The sequence below is a fragment of the Columba livia genome, chromosome 7, assembly GCF_036013475.1.
Source record: "Columba livia isolate bColLiv1 breed racing homer chromosome 7, bColLiv1.pat.W.v2, whole genome shotgun sequence".
In the NCBI taxonomy this organism is placed as follows: Eukaryota; Metazoa; Chordata; class Aves; order Columbiformes; family Columbidae; genus Columba; species Columba livia.
This window is the reverse complement of record NC_088608.1, coordinates 26,202,552-26,220,247: the sequence shown is the minus strand read 5'-3', so window position 1 is coordinate 26,220,247 and position 17,696 is coordinate 26,202,552. Positions and strand designations below refer to the sequence as shown.

The 17,696-nt window shown below is 38.2% G+C and overlaps 2 protein-coding genes and 1 long non-coding RNA gene across 3 annotated transcripts in view; 1 reads left to right on the top strand and 2 right to left on the bottom strand.

Moving 5' to 3' along the window:
- FAM171B (family with sequence similarity 171 member B) overlaps positions 1-7,848 on the bottom strand; it is a 37,552-nt gene extending 29,704 nt beyond the window's left edge. The window contains exon 1 of the mRNA XM_065068921.1: positions 6,971-7,848. Within this exon, the coding sequence (XP_064924993.1) occupies positions 6,971-7,808 (838 nt within the window). The 5' untranslated portion in view covers positions 7,809-7,848. The remainder of the gene's footprint in view (positions 1-6,970) is intronic.
- LOC110360024 (uncharacterized) overlaps positions 7,300-17,696 on the top strand; it is a 70,513-nt gene continuing 60,116 nt past the window's right edge. Inside the window, exons 1-2 of the long non-coding RNA XR_010473708.1 lie at positions 7,300-7,508; positions 8,653-8,782. This is a non-coding gene — a long non-coding RNA (uncharacterized LOC110360024). The remainder of the gene's footprint in view (positions 7,509-8,652; positions 8,783-17,696) is intronic.
- Positions 14,221-17,696, bottom strand: part of ITGAV (integrin subunit alpha V) — a 46,551-nt gene continuing 43,075 nt past the window's right edge. Inside the window, exons 29-30 of the mRNA XM_065068920.1 lie at positions 17,140-17,262; positions 14,221-16,765 (exon numbers count right to left, since the gene is read on the bottom strand). Of these exons, the coding sequence (XP_064924992.1) occupies positions 16,670-16,765; positions 17,140-17,262 (219 nt within the window). The 3' untranslated portion in view covers positions 14,221-16,669. The remainder of the gene's footprint in view (positions 16,766-17,139; positions 17,263-17,696) is intronic.

Genomic DNA, 17,696 nt, shown 5'->3' with positions numbered 1-17,696 from the left:
CACACGGGATGGCTCCCAGGAGTGACATTGGACAAGAACAGGCATCCCCAGGGCCACGCCATGCATGTAGAGTAAACTGCAGACCTGTCAGTATTTTGTTAACAAGTATGCATAACATGTTTACAATCAGAGGGCAAGTAGAATCATTTGGAAAGTTACGGCAACCGGTGCAACTGAGACGGGAGAAGGATATTTTCTTCACATCATCTACAGACAGCTGACAACCTCTCGTGAAATTCATAGCATATGATACAGTATTTTACTTGACAGAACTGCTGGTGCCACAAATTAGTACTGTGTTCTGCCTGAGAAGCCGAATTTAAGGCAACTGGTGCAGCTTCAGACCTGGTCTGGAAGGACTGTCCTTTCCCAGGGACCCATGTCTTCTACTGGATGGATCTGAAGTGCCTGTTCCAACTGAAGAGATGAGTTACAGCTTGAGGGAAATCTCCCCTATTGGTTTAGGGACAGAGGGCACTCCTAATGATTAATTCATTCTCTTGGTCTTTCTAACATTAAGATCCTTCAGCAAATACACTTCCATATTGCGAATGGTAAAGCTGTGCACCCTCACATCCTCCCGTAAAGCATGTGCTAGCATGAAAACTGCTTCCAAACCTCATGTTCTCTGTACAACAGCTAGTGCCAGAAAAGCGGAGAAAGAAAAACAATAGCTGCTTTGCAGCCTGCTGAATGCAGCTTCTTGTAGACATCTGTGGAAGATGAGAGTTTAGGAATACACACGAGGTATATGCTGGAACACCTCTGGCAAGCTAAGATTAGGTAGGAGGAGCTAGATCTGGAAGTTTCATCCTACTGGACACAGAAGTGTTATTCAGGAGTATGTTAACCCCTACAGTGCAATGGAAATTCTTGCTGAAGGGATCTGGGTGCTCCTATGGCACACCAGATAGCTAGATCTATGAATCAGGAATTAAGGGCAGTATCAGGAGTAACACAGAAGACTCATCTGCTCTGTCATATTGTGCCTCAAATCCCCATTCATTTCAGAAGAATATAGTGAATATAGAAATATGCAACTTTCAAGATGACAAAGTAACCTGTGCTATTTTTCTAAGTTTGACACGCCAAAAATTAAGTTTATTTTGAATAAGCTTTCCTGTCAGATCTTTGCCTCTGTGTTCAAAGACTTCATCAAATGAGATAGTTCACAGAGAAAGCATGCTATAGATCCCTAGTGACCCAGATAGCAGTTGCATTCCACATCCCCAAACTGCCTTTTTCTCAGCCTGACAACAAGTCTGTGAATGTTTTACATATCAATTGGCCTTTGAAGATGTATCATCTGCCAACAGATTGACAAGAAGTAATGAAACTTTAACAAAACAAACAAGAACTGCAAAAACTACCACCTTGCAATAGGTAGCTTCTTGCTGTCATTGATTTCTCTTGCTCCCTGTCACTTCTCACTGAGTGACTGTGGGCTCCGCTTCTGCAAACGCTAAAACACATTTCTGCCCTTCTCCCTCTCAGATCCTTATTATAACGACAGCTACCAGCAATGCAAGTTTCTTGAAATCAAGTTTTCTGAAGTACAAAGCATGATGCTGTATAATATATTATAAGCAATAAATCAATAGAAGCAAACTTGCACCTTGGGAGAGCTGCCTACCCCTTCACACCTCCTCAGTACCTTTTTGCTTACATAGATTCTCCTTCCAAAAGATAAAAAGTACTTAATTTTTCATTTGTGCTCTACCATGGAAAACCCCAAACTCTCCTTTCTCTTGTATTAGCAACTGAGTAATGTAAATGATGGAACATACGGACATATAAATGAAGTTATTCGTGAATATTTCTTTTTCATTATTCATTTCTATCTCAAACCACAGATGCTTTACCACTTCTCAGTGTCCTAATGCCCTTCCTGATATTTGTTGCACTACTAAGCCTCAGATCAGCACAGAAACCTAAATCACTTAAGAACATCAGCTCCAATAAATCAGGACAACTCCTAAGTATCACATTCTTTCTCTACTTTCTCACCTAGCTGAGGAACATTATTGCAAATCCCCGAGGCCGAGAATACTAAGAAAACTGAAAAGGAAATCAAAGGACATTTTCTGAGCTTATTTCCATAGGTGGAGTTAGCACTTTGCATTAAACCATTTTGCTGGGTTGTGCACATAATACTTTTGGAGTTCTATTTTGTAGTGAAAGCATTCTTTCTCACCAGATCCAAAGTCAGCTTTCCAAAGTTTCCTTAAGGATCTTCATATAAGAAAGACACAGATTCCCAACAAATTTTTACATTGGATATATCTGAAATCAAGTTTTAAAGACTGCAAACCATCTCCTCCATGTCCAATAGAAAACAATCACTACAATTTAACCCATAAGCTGTGGTAACTAAAAAAATAAACCTTTTCCCGGACAGCAATTATATTCCAATAACTAATGGATAAGAAGTTTGTGTTGCTGGTTATACAAGACAACTAACCCCAGAGCTGACCAGAAGTCCCCAGTTAGACAGCCCTGGTTTCTTGAGCAGCAACTTTATCCTTAGTAATCACTCGGTCATGAAAATTACTGAATTTGGAATCTTCCAAAACAGAACTGGATATATTCCTGCTATACTAATCCCCTATCCAGTGACTATAGAGAGAGTGAACCATAAAGGTTGTTCCATCAAACAACAAAAAAGCCAGTCACACAGCACTGCGTATTTCTGAAAATGTGCATCATTATGTATTATCACTCAAATTCAAACCCAGATTAACAGAACAAGCTATCAAACCCACATGCTCCTCTGAATACCTAACTACTACCTACACACCAATACATAAGTCATTAGGAAAAAATATTTCACAAATAGAAACATTGAAAACAAAGATGAGAAAAGCAGTAAGTCACCCAAAGATGCGTCAGATATTTCTGTTCAGTATCTCAAATAAAAAAGAAGCACAAGGAAGTTTTATCCTCCTTGAATGACAAGGAGGAATAAGACAACGTACAAAAGAGTTTAGAAAAATCTTAACTAGAAACCTCTTGTCTAGGTTTTGCACTGTTTGCACTGTTTTGCATTAGACAGCAACTCACCATCATATGCAAGTAGATAATATTGAGAAATGGGCACAGAATCAAATACTACAGGCAGCATCTTCACAACATATTCACGTCCAACAGGTACAAACACCATCTCATATTTTCTTCTGGGTTTGCCAACAATCACTTATGTATCTCATCAGTCTCAACAAACAAAACTAACTGCAAAAATACATACAATAATTCTCTCCTCTCCTTTGTTCAGGACCACTATTAGCTGCTACAGGTTTTTAATCTCACTCTACAAAATTCAAGATAATCTTCCCATTGTATGCAAAACCACCTGCTTAAAAAAAAAAAAAAAAAAAAGGCAAAATCAGTTTATTTTTCCCCTAAATTCTGGAATGTGAGGCAGATTGGGAACAGTCTATAACAAATATGATGGCAAGTCTTTTCCTGTTTATCCTGGGATTACAAAAGGTAAGGAGAGATCCCACAGTGTAGAACATGCAGTTCTATGACAGAAACTTGAAAAAAATAATACCTATTTTAAAACATACTTCACATCCAATTTAAGGGCTCAATGTGGGGAAAAAAAATCCAACATTAAGATGATATATGTTATTCTGTGTGCTGTCTACACATATGTGACAGCTTCTATTTACCCAACTGCTGTTCTTTCCAGAAGAATCTGGTTCATTCAGTACAGATCAGATCTGCCATGGAACTGACACAGTTAAGTATCACTTATTCAATTAGTGGTCTCTGCTCTATTTATTGCACAATGTCTGTATTATAAAGAGAATAACAGTGCACCACATCCAGAATATCCCAAGCATCATGACCATTAAAGAACACAACCCATACCTCCTGTAAAGAATGCATCTCAATAAAGATAAACAAAAGGGAACAAGGAAAACAAAACCAGATTTGCCTGGATCAAAGCCAGAACTATAATTTACTGAATTGTGTGCTCAAGCCCACTGACCCCAATGCTCAATATCTGAAGCTCTCAGCAACTTCAATTACTTCTGCACACCAGAGTCCAGATTTCTAAACTGCCACACAGAAAATGGAAAGACTCACTATGAATAATAAGGAACCAATGCAGGCTCTTCACTTCAGCAATCACCACCTTAACCAGAGAGGCCCGTCTCTCTCTCTCTTGCTGAATATTTCTTTTCTAAAATTTGGAAGAATAGCCAGAGTAACTCCATTAACTGATCCCTCTTCTGCACATTTTCTCTGTCTCGTTTTTAGAATTTACTTATTTCCTTTAGAAGTGACAAGTTTTCTGTTGTTTTTAAAGGAGAAGAAAGAATTGATGAACCACAAAACCTATTCAGTTGTGATGTGCAAATACCTTCTCACTGCTACATTTACATGTAAGCAGTAGAGTCTGCACCCCAAACAACCTCTATATACAGCTGTGCTGACTTTAGCATCTCAGACAGCACAATAACTACACTGGCAGAAGTGTGTTAATCCAGGAGGGAATTGATCCGTAAAACTGTATAATTAGCTTCGGCAGAACAGGGACATCGATACACGAACATCAAATAAGAAAAGGCTGCGAACTCCAGCCTTTGCTCTGCACCTTTCCTGCTTTAGGAGGATAAGGCTCCTTTGCTGTAGCAACACTGGGATGACAAATATGCAGCATAAACCCAAATTTGGCCAGACGCCTCCATACCTCCTGAAGCCACAGGACCTGCAGCTGCTGCAGGAGTGGCCTCTTCAGAGCATTCCCTTGGGGATTACTGTGCTGCCAGTCTGCTGCTGGAAAGCCAACAGCCATTTATCCTGCCTACCTTTCAGCTGTAAACCATCAAATATAATCTCATGGAAAAAGACAACATTAGTATCTGATAAATATATATCTGGAGTCAAGCTCTTCCTTTTTAGAATTTAAAAAATGTCGATATAGTAAAAATTACTTATATGCTTTACTGAAAAGAAATACCACACAAAAAACAAAGGTGCTTAGCTCCTTCCTCAGAATAATGAAAGTTTCATAGCAGTGATTAGCTTGGATTTTTAAAAGATTAATCAGTATTGTTTTTTTCAAATCTTTATGAAAGAAAAAATTAAACAAGACCATTTAAAAACCCAGCCAACAAGTGAAATGAAGCTTTAATTGTACTTCAATGTAAAATAAACAAATGCTGAGGATCAGCTCAAATGATAATTTTAAACATTCATAAACTGGGATTTACCATTAAATCTGCATACTATAAGACACTTTCGGGGATCTCATACCTCAAATTCTATGAAGCATAATAAGTAAATAAAAGAAAGTAACAACTACCAGGCACATGGGTCTGCAACAGCTACAACGGCAAACCAGTAGCATCGGTATCAAACTGTTTGGTACCAACAAAGACTTTGGCCAGGGCTGGTAACTATAAGCTAATAGAGCTTCTTGAAAAGAAATCAATACCTGAAACCAAAGAGGATCATTGAATTACAAAAACAGTCCTTTTTTTTTCTTGCCACTCAATTTTTAATGAGCAAAATGTTCACCACACAAGTTAGAAATGCTGCCAATGCCTTTTTAGTGGGGTTTGCTGGTGATTAATGGTATATTCCTCTAAATGCATGATAAGAAACAAAATACTGAAAAATTGTTAGTTCCAAAAAGTAAGAACCAAGCTGTTCAGCAAATAGCTTTATTTAAAGTTCTATAGTTTAAACATTTGGAAAAGAAAAAACAAAACAACAAAACCCCAAACCCTCACAAGAAAGAAAACAAAATGGAAATCAAGGCATTTTAGGAGTGTATCAGGAGAATTTCAGAGTGTATTCATATTCTACCGAATCTAGTTTCTTGTTCCACATTTCTAACAAGTTACAAGTAAAGACCATAATTCAAGATCTTTGCTTATGTCCCCCAATTAACATACATACTTTGGCAGCTTTGTAAATTGGCTTCAATTTAGCAAGATATTAACCATATGCCTGAAACTAAGATCATTTTATAGCTTTTTGAAATCAACGGAAATAGAAACACGCATATATGTTAAAAATGAAACGTATGCTCTAGTGATATGCCCAAATGGAGCACTGGTGCTAAAAGGTCTTAAATAATGCATGTTTGAAACCATTTTGAAATTTTTTGGTGAAAGGCTGCATGCCAGGAAAAATACTGGTTTATCTTAATTTAAGCCACTAAGACTTCAGAATATACATGTATTTTTTGAACTAGACAACAGAACAAACATCTCCTCACTTGCCCCTCTTCTATAAAGGGGTAACCTCATACATTTGACCACAATACCAAGGCATAATACAGAAACAAGCACATCATTTTCACACTCTCAGCTGCTGGATAAATGACATATTTCATCATTCTGCAGAGAAGATGATCTCACCAGGCCCATCACTCATTTGACAGGCTTAAGATACTTGCACATGTATAAGCCGGGTTTTATTTATTTTTCAATAGATATAGATTTATACAGGAATAAATATACCTATATAGATATAGATAGATAAATACGTATCTTGCTCTGCTGACTTCTGCTAGCAAATACCAGTTCACAGAGCATCCTCCGAGCCCATTCGACTGGCGCCCGAGAGCATCTCCAGCCAGGTCACAAACGGGCTACACGATCGCCGGCTTCTGTTTTCCACCCCGCTGGTGACTCGCTACGGACCCGGCGCTATTAAAGATGGATCCCTCTCCGCTACCCGCTTCGTTACAAACCTGGCGGCTCGGGCTCAGCTCGGGGCCGCCGCCGGTCCCTGGCACGGCAGCACAGCACCCGGCTCACCGGCCACACCGAAGCACCGGGACCACCTCGGCAGCCCGGCGGGAGCAGCTGCGGGGACGCCGACCCCTCGCCCCGGGAGGAGGGGGACGCAGCGGGGCTGAGGGGGCCCTGACGGCGCGGCCGCGGGGAGGAGAGAGGGGAAATCTCCCCAGGGAAGGCGGGAGGAGGGGTATCTGTGGGGGGATCGGTACCTGAGGCGGCCGCGGAGGCGCCCCCGGGCAGCGCCGCGCGCTGCTGCTGCGCGCGGGTGGCGGCGGCTGCGGCATCGACGGGGGGCGGCCGCCCCATCAGTAGCAGCAGCAGCAGCAGCGCAGCCGCCAGCCTCGGGAGCAGGGAAGAGAGGCGCCCGCAGGTCCCCGGCATGGCGAGCAGCCCCAGGGCAGCGAAGGCATATTGCGGGCCAGGCGGCGGTCGAGAGGCCGGGACCCGCGACTCCAGCGGCGGGACTGCGGCGGCGAGCAGGCGGAGTGACCTGCGTGCGCCCCGCCCCCGCACGTGACGGGGGCGGGGCCACGGCCTGACAGAGCTGCGGGGCGGGAGTGAAGCGAAGCGCATTGGGCCGGGGTGAGGCGGTTCCTCCCCGGGAGCTGGGACTGGACCCCGGCCGGGGTCCCCGCCGCCTTTGGGCCGGCTCCCAGGCCCTGCGGGGGGCAGGGAGGTGCGGGCTGGCGGTTTTCCTGAGGAGTCCGGGGTGTGAGCAGCGCCGGGCTCCGCAGCCGGCCGGCAGAGGTGAGGGAGAGCCGGGCACTGCGCGGGGGGCGCGGGGCAGCCGGTGTGCGGCCCGCGAGCTGAGTTACTGAGCAGACTGAACCTCCCTCCGAACTCACAGCGTTTAAATAAACTCCACCGCTTGTTGCTGAGAGTGCTAAAGCGCTTTTGGCAACCCCCTGTGCAGCACCTCATGTGCTTAAGACCGCCTTGTGTCAACCCGAAATCCCCATCGCTCAGGCGCTGGAGAGTGGCAGTCAGTGTGGCAACCACCACCGTGTCAGTAGTGTCTCCTGAAGCTTTGATTCTACGCACAGGCATGTCTTTGCTTACTTACATGCTAATTCGCATTAGCGGTCCTAATATCAAACACTGCACGTTTTTCAGAATTAATGATACACATTAACATAGATAAAATTGATCCCACCTAGAGTGAGATCATGGAAAAATTACTGAATTACTGAAGTTGTTTGCAGCAGGTTAAGACTGCTACACCTGAGCACAGGCAGTGCACCTGGACAAACCAAACTCACGCCCAGGATGCAGCCGTCTGCAGGGCTGAGAGCTGAACAGGTACTGGGAACACCTCACAGCGCGTTTCACACTGGTGTTGATGAGTGTGCCATGCTGTGATTCCAGTGAGGGAAACATCTCATTCACTGGAGGACTCCCAGAACTGGGTGATACTACATTTTCAATGTATGTTTGAGTAGCGAATATAAATTTCTTTGAAAAGTATAACATCACTTTATTTGCCTTTTAATAAAATAGAGATTAGGCAAATAAAAATCTTTATTTTAGACATAATGGTATATTATGCAAAAATCTGAAGTTTTCAGATCTCAGAAACTTCTTCAATGCAGGAGAAAAAGGAAGTAAATAGAGCTAAAAATTATAGAGGAGTAGAAATTTTCCCATACTGAAAGGAGGTACTGCCTGGTTACAGTGCATATTTTCAACAATCTCTTGTAAAATCTAAGGGAAGTCAAATATATTTTTTCCTTATCATTTAATGATATTCTATACAGTATGACATAATTAATTCATTGCCATTAGCAATGACTTCAAATAAATTTGGGATTGGCATAACATAATACTATTTACTTTTATTGCAGCTACTGATTATTTGTTGGCACTTTTTGAATACAATTTACTTTTATCGCAGTTGCTGATACTTTGTTGGCACTGTTTGGGACCACCAAAGAACGGACTGACATCACCCACTCATGCATTATGAACAATCGCTGCCTGCAGAGTAATGCTGCATTGGGAAATGTACACTCTCCTCTCAGCAGGTACTATTCAATACTTTTCTTTAGAATAGTTTGAGTATGTCAGCCTTCCACCAAAAAATATCTGTGCCATGAAAACTTCATTTCATGCTTACTTGAAAGGCCCTGTCAAATAAGTGTACAAAACCCAGACAAAACAATTATTTACTTGATGTGGAACCCTCCTTCAGCAGCTTGCAAAGGTGATCTGTTTTATCTTTTGTTTAGAAAACATTTGTTCAGTGCCTAATTGCCTAGTTAAAGTCCTCTCAACCAGCTTTCTATTTCAACCTTTTATTTGGGCACTGCAAAGAAAAACAGTCTGCTTCTGCACAACCTCTGTTAAGAGCTGAATTCATTTTGGAATCCCTGTAACATTGTGTTGTCAGGTGGAAGAACAGGGTCTACAGAAAGCTAGCTAATGCTTTGAGCAATCTGCTTCCTTTGTTAATGAATCTGACAAATGAGTATGTGGTATTGAGAAAGTGTGGATCACCTACATGTTCATTTCCAAATGTTTGTACACTCAGGCTTTTAGAAAGATATAAATTAAGTTTAGTTGTAGAGGAATAGCTGAACAAGCTTAGTAGCCACAACATTTTAAAGTACTGTTGATGATATGAATATGCACAATTACTCATTTATAGTTCTAAATCAAATCTGCTAAATGGGTTACAAAAGTTTATTGAATATGGCTCCAAAAGAGGAATAACACATGTGGAAATTAAGTGTTTGTACCTCATTTAGATAAATTGCTGAGAAGGGATTAGAGTACACAATTGCACCCATTTCAGAAAAAAAGTCATCATCTGGATTACAGTTTTTTTAACCAAATTGTCTTTGAAAAGATATGAAAGTTGTTAATTTACCTGTTAATTTACCTGAGTATTTACTTGACGAAATTTGTCCAGCAGTAACTCTTGCAGTCTTTAAACGTTGTTTGCATACTCTTCAAACTAAACAAGTTACAACCTTCATCATCAACCACTGAAGGGATATAACATGGCTTCTGATATTTTATCAGGGACTGAAAAGCATGTACACAAATTACACAGAAATATAAATGTAGATAGATTCTGAAAAATTGTATGAAAAACAGTAAGAGACATGGTCTGCATGTGAAATGGTAGAGACTAGTAATGGGGTATTTTACTGTAATTTTTCGTTTGGAGGTCTGTGTTGTGCATTTCTGTCCTGCAAGCTTACTCTTACAGCATGTCCTGTATGGCTGTCAAGAGAGGTAATGATTCAGCACCAAACTTGTAGAAGGTTTATCAGAAAGATGGAATAAAACAGATGAATTGTGAAATAACTTGTGAGAAGATCGGCTGCTGGTAAGACTAATCTAATTCTTTATGTATATTAGACAATATATCGATGAGATGTTCATACAAATACTTGCTTAAAAAAAGTCCTTTCGATTTTTCACCATGTTCTTAAAATTATTTGAACTTGCAGTTTAAAAATATATTAATGTACTAGTATGTAATAAAGTATTGATATATTAGTAATTAATTTACCAACTCACTAGTGCTAAAAGCATACAATAAAGTATCATACATGTATGCAAAGAGTCAGAAACCTAGACAATGTGAAGCAGCATAACTCAAGTGGAGGCAGTGGATTTGAGTTGATGTAAATAACCTCAAGACATGGACCATTATTTTGTTGAAGGTGGTTGTGGTGTAAGATGGGAATTTGAAAAACCACTCTGCCTTGTTGCTGTTGTCACTAATTTCTCAACAATGCATTAATTTGGAAACTGCTAAACATGAACACCTTCAGTTAGTTATCAGTTAACAAAAACTAGGCCTGTATTTGCTGTGGTGCGTACTGAACAAATGGTAAGAATCATGTTTTGACTACTGCTGTGATGTTTCTCAGGTACATGAAGTGTAGTTACTGTGATATCACTGGAAGCTGTAATTAAAACACTAAAATTAGTTTTTCAACTTTTCAGTTTCCTTTTCTTATTATTTTCTTTATGTTAACAAATTCTGGAAACCCAGGAAACTCAGTAGTTCTAGCAATGTAAAATAAACGTTTGCCTCTATTGTGACACAAAATATTTACTGTCACCCCACTCAAAGATAAGTATGATTGCTAATCAGAAAGCATGTAATATTAAGATAAAATTAGTCTCTAATAATACAGCAAGAAATGCCACCTGAGAATTTTCCTAAGCAAAGGAATTTACTGTATTCTAAAGTGATGTGGCAGCTATAAAATCTGAAATATTTACTTTTTGTGTATAAAATTTTTGTAAGAAATTGGTTTTCTGGTGACAGAATATAAATTGTGACTAAATCCTCCTTCTTGCTTGTGATTGTAAAATTATTTGACTCAAAGTTAATATGTGCTGCTTTAGCTGAGAATGTGTTAATGTGACCTTTTTGTATTTAGTAGATAACTGTGGATTACAAACATATACTACGAAATATTTTCTGATGAATCAAATGCATTCTTAAAAATACACCCGGGATGAAAAAAGAAAAAAATTCCTGTTCATTAAGAAGTATTTTATTCCAAAATTCTAAATATCAATTCAATACTTACATTTTTCAGTTTATCCAATCATAATATTTTGAAATTGTATACATATTTAGAAAAATACAACCTAATAAAAATCAATTAAATTTGAATTAGGATGAAAAGAAAACCATAGCTGAAAAGCTATATATTTGATATCAGTACAAAATTACTGTGCCACAATACCCACTTTTTTTTCAAGATTTATAATTTAATAAAAATAAGGTGACTTCAAATGTATATTGCTCTCTTTAAATGTACCGAAGACCTTTGAAACAAGTTCATAGTTACTTAAAATATTCCCATTTATGTTACTAGTATTTACTAAGAAACCCAAAATACAGCACTTTCATTAGTATGTTAATTTTCTGCTTGTGCAAACAATGCTCTACTGATTCAATGCACGAGCAAAAATGGCAATAAAAAAAATCCTATTACAAAGAAATAAAATGTTACATTTTAAACATATTTGTCTCATAGCAAATACAGATTTCCTTCATGGACTAGAAAGGGCCACATAAACCTGTAAAAGTTTTTTTAAGATTCAAACGCTACATTAAATCTTCATTTACATTGCAAAAGCCAAGGGTCAAGTTACTCAACCTCAATGCAGCATCTTTGGAGAAGGTCATTGCATGAAAGGTTAGATTTGTTAGATTTCCTGTATTATACAAAAATTCTACGCACTGGAAAAAATAGACCAAAACACTGAATACCATAATCACATGAAACAGTAGTAGCACTACAGACTCAAACCCATTATTATATAGTCTCTAGTCAAAATTTCCGCAGTGGACTTAAAAGAATATTGTACCAATTCTCAATACCTCAAGAGCTAGTAATGGATACATTTTAGAATATACATCATGTTTCACCCAATGTGGGTGATCAAAAACTTTCAATCCCATTCATCTATCACCTCAAGTTAACACACTGGTTTTGTTAATAGCCTTAAAAATATTGACCACTGCAAGTCAGCAAATGCTACATCCCTTCTTAAGCAAACAAAAATAAACAGATGACTTGGCAGTGAACTAGCTCTGATCATGTTATATTGCACTTGGGAATTAGAAGCTAGAGATTCAGTACCAAAGAGTTCAGATCCCCCTCAAGTCAATGAGAGTTATTAGAGCTCAGCACATCATCATGATCCAAACCATGGGATTTGTTTGTGATAGGAGGCCACTGCCAGAGAGCTAATGGGTTCTTCCCATCTCAGAAGTAAACAAACAAAGAAAAAAACTCTCTTTGCTGTAAGGCTCATCTGTGGTCTGCCACCACCTTTTGATTTCTTTTTTAATTTCCATATTTATTTTATAAAATCCTGTTTATTTTTATTTTCTCTTAACAGCCAGCAGCATTGAACACAAAGTGTCACATTCAAAGTTGCAATGAAATGTCAGGTTTTCCGTGACTTCATTAGACTGTGGAATAGGTCTTAGTCTAGATTTTCACCAGGGTGATGCTGCTCTGTGACTTTTTGTGAGGCTGTAGGAAAAAAGTAGTGTGGGGCCTATGCCAAGGTAACAAACAGCAAACACAAATGTTGGGGAAAAAAAAAGTCTAAGTGCAACGTGAATCCTTCAAATCGCCAAGAATATGCTGATTATAGCCAAAATATTTTCAACAGAGTGAAAGTGAGAGTTTACCTTAAAGACTATTTAAGCATGGACACAACTTTAGTAACAACTAAATATTAAACATCTTTGTTTGGAATAAATGTTTTATAAAGAAAGAGTACATCTAATAAACTTTCTTAAAGTTTCCACAAGCATTACGTGAATCAAAGATCAACATGTAAATCAAAACTCTACACAGAAAAATGTTTACAAAATATTGTAAACTTGATAATGACATCTGTGAACATTTCCTCAAATATTTCAACTTATGTTGACAAATGCATCCCACATTTGACTTTGCAGTCATGCTTAAAACAAAAGCTTTCTCCATAATTTGGTAGGTTCTTGAAAGAAATATAAACTACTAAACTAGGTTCCTTGCTTTACTTTTTCTAAATATTGTCAAATATAGCAATAGATAACATGCATTTTGTAATCGAAATCACTTTTTAATGTTGATCATAAGATTCCGCAATAATCGCAAACTGGAGTACTTTTAGATTTCGTATTTCATTATAGAACGTATAGCTCTTTTAAAATGTTTTCATTGTCTAAACCATTACATAGCTGTGGATCTATATTCATAAAAACTATGCTTGTGAAACATACTCAAAAGACCACTAGTTCTCTGTTACTGTACTTGCATTTTTTTAATGCTTGCAGTATGCATTTTATGCATATCAATTTTGACTCGAGGGCATTAATTTCATTTTAAAATACATTGTTTAAATTTTCTTTAAAAGTTTTAACATCATTCTACAGTATTTGCTGTAAGATTACATTGATGCTTGTAAGTCAGTAGGAAATTTATACTGACACAAGTACATATATAGTCTGTAATATTATTGCTGAATCTAGAATGTGGTATCATATATTTTCTGCACCCCCATACAGAAAAAGATCCTGTTCAGAACCTTCCAGAAACAAATGTTACTTTAAACTGAATTTTGGGGTGCTACATCTATGTTCACAAAGTAACCTGTATACTCCATTTTCATATGCTACTCATTTTAATTAACCAAACTGGAAATTAGTGGACATGGGAGAAGCAACTATTTGCTTTTACTCTCCAGTAGAATGCAAGAAAATAAAAGTTACTTAAATAAGTCTTTCTTTATGTAACTTCAATAAATGGAAGAAACTTCCCATAGCTACAGTAGATGTACTAATAACATGTACCTTTTTATCCTGAAAAATCAGCAAAATGAGAGTTTCCAGTTCAGTTGCCACAGTAAAATTCAGGTGCAGTTAGCACTGACATTAACAATGCTATGGTATCCCTTCCATGTGAGCTGAAGAGATCCTGGTCATGCCTTTTTTTTTTTTTTTTTTTTAATTTTAATCTCTTTATAATGCCTAGACATGCAAGTAGTCCAATAAATTTCAAGTCAGAGTGTATACATGTAATGAAAGCACACATGTAAGAATTAGAGCTATAATCTGTCTGACAGCCTCTTAAACCTCTTAACCTACTCAGATTAAGACTGGGGAAAAAACAATCTCCTTGCATATAGATAATCTGCTGACAAAGCGTGTGAACTAGCAGCCTGTGTAAGTAACTGAAATTGTGTTTTCTAAGTCACATTTTGAGGCCAGGATTAAAGCCTGACTCCTGATGCTTTACCATATTACTAGTCACAATACTAGAAGTAAAGACAAAAATAAAATGTTGGCTACACTGAAGACCTTGAAAATTCAGTGAAAGTGGAAATATGCCCTACACCCTCTCATAGAAACTAATTCTATCTAAACAAATTTTCTAAAACAAAAACATGTGAATGGATAAATAAGCAAGCCTGTATCTTATAAATATGGGCCCACACAGACTTCATGCTGTCTCCCTTAATGACTCAAATACCATCACGGTTCAGTGAGTAAGAACGGACTTAATGGTTTTAAATCTCAGAAAGGATGCAGAAATGAGAGTTGGATCAAACTGTTCATTTCAGATGATTCTGGGTTTACTGGGCATTGCAGTACTTACGGGAGAGATGCAGCTTTGAACAAAAGCCTCACGATAAAAACCCAAACCAGAGTTTATGGCCTTTTAAGAACTTATCTACTTGAAATCTCACCAGCGTAATTCTAGTAGAAGTCTTCCTTTCTGTATGTGGCTGCATACAGGGGATTCATACTGTAATTTATTCCTTTTTTTTCTTTTATAGAGAATAAACAAATCTCCTATAAGGCACCTTTGTAATAGCTTTAAGTATATCCACTCTAGGATTTGTGCAACACGGTTACACGTGGTTACAAGCCAAACAACCTCCTAATTTGCAGTTACATGTCTACAAAATGCATATTGCCAATGTTCTTTTGTTCTCTCATAAGAAGCTTCATTTTGCCACACCAATGATGGGAGAAATAAGCTAATAATGACCCATGGCTTTAAACCACTGAAATTTTGGTGTGCTTAAAAAAAAGCAACAATGAAACAAAATATTTAGTGTCTTTTCCAGTAGCGAAATGTATTGAACATAGTGAAATGTCTTGTGCAATGAAATGTGTTTTGTGCAATGAAACATACAATGAATGAAACAATGAATGAATGACACGAAACAAGCCAAATCAACCTTCTGTTTTCAAATCCTCTCTCATTGCCAGCCAGGTTCTGCTTCATTTGACAAGCTCACTGTTCTCTCAGGATGGGTGTGAGTGTGGCTGAAGTACTGATGTAATCTAGATAAATTTGGCTGGCAAATAGTCTAGTTTGAACAGTCCCTATATTATTCCATCCTGCACTTACAAACAGTCAACCGCAGAGTATGATTATTGTTATCAGCTTCCCTACTGTGCATCAGGTAACCTGTCACAAAGATTCCCTCAACTGTTTTGCCAGAAACTGAAATTGAAGCCAAGTAATATACAGACTTATCTTCAAACCCTGTGGACGTTTGACTTGTGAACATAGAGGCTGTGGGTTTTCTCATCAGACATGTCTGTTGGCAGCCACAACATTTTGTTCCTGGCAGTACCTGAATGGATCCACGCTGCCATGAACACCTAGATCCTGCTCCATGGAAATACACAGCAGAGTCTTTGGATCTTGCCCTAAATCTTTTCACTAGGTCCCATAAAAAGTACATCATATCCAGCTTTCTACCATGCACTTCTGTTCCCTTAGGCTCAATCCCTTCAGTAAAAGACCTGGAACCTGGAGAACAATATTTGTAAAGTCTAGAGGGAAATCACAAGATAGGCGACTGAGCAAGCAGGCATGCAGAATAGTTATCAGATGTGCATGATTCCACTGAATAATTTCTCCCATTTTTGAAGCAGGAGGAAAATCATCAGCAGAATTAATGGGTCAAAGAATAGTCTTCAGTTTTGTAAAACAAGCTGTGTTCATTTTTTTTTGTGCAACTAGCTTTCAAGAACTACGAAATGAAATGCAGCGTACTCCCAACAAAAATCAAAACTAAATGTGTAGTCCAGCAAGTATCTACAGAAGCTGCTGGCTTCAAGAGCAAAGGCAGAATCAAAAAGGATGATGTCTCTTACATCCCGATAAGCAAAATCATGGTACTACATATTACTCAATTTTTTTCACACACAAATCAGTGCAGATGCATTAGTCACATGTATGAACATAATTAATACAAAAAGGAGGTTTAAAATATATTGCTCTTATTTTGTACATGCCGATACCTTCTGAGAGCAGCAGCTTTGCAGTCAGAGTGTTTTCCATACTGAGGAAACCAATATTCGTAACCAAGACGTAGGCATTTTAAAATTTCAGAATGTCTTACAGATAAAGCTCTGCTCAAGCTTCTGATGTTCCTTCTCCATTCTCATGTGGTTGTAGTTGTTCTCTTTCTTGTTCTTCCTGAGGTGGTCTCACACGTTTGAAAAATCCCATCTGTGATTCAGAGAAGAATAAAGAAATGGCACAGTGATTTTCAAAGCATACGCACATTCTTTCTCTTTCCTTCTTGATTGGTTCTTAACTGATTAGATATATGACTTTTTTCCCTCCTCCTCTCTTCTTCCGTATTTTTGACCTCCAAAGCCAATAAATATCAGCTGAAAAATTAAACCAAATAATTGAGCGCAATCACAGACATCATCTTTTATTCTTCCTGACAAAGCTGAAAAGTTTTTACTGTTATACAAAAGTTTAACTGATTCAGATCATTAGGGGACCAAGGCATTTCTGCAAGCTGCTGGTACTAGTTGAAATAATAACATCGCTAATATGTAAAACAATATCAAAACCTCAAATACAGTACTTACCCTGTACATAACAAACACTAGAACAGCCAAGAGCAATAATCCTGCTAGGACAGCCAAAATTATAACCCACACTGGCACAGGCATAGGTTGTGGTTGAATGCCCCATGTAATATTTGTAGTAACCTAAAGAAAAACACAATAAATCACAGTTCACACAGCAGCAACATGCTGAGCTCATTCATGAAGTTGAAGTCTTTTACATGTTTATTCTATAGCATTTCAAATAATCTTAATCCTTCATAAATTACTTTTCTCTCCAATGTCAGTAAACAGCTATAAATTAATAGTGACAAAGGCTACACTGACCCAAATTTAATAGGATTTCAAAATAAAATAAAACCAGGGTTGTGGGTTTTGCTGTTGTTGTTTTGAGGGGGTTTATTTGTTTTAGGTGTACGGGTTTTTGTTTTGTTTGGTTGTTTTTTTAATCAGTGATAACATGGCAGTATGTAGTCTGCTTTTCTGCAATGCTCAGTGATTTTCAGTAAAACTGTAGAATTCTGGAAATATTTGGGAATTAGAGAAAAAGAATTCAGGGCTTTTCCTTTTTTTCTTAA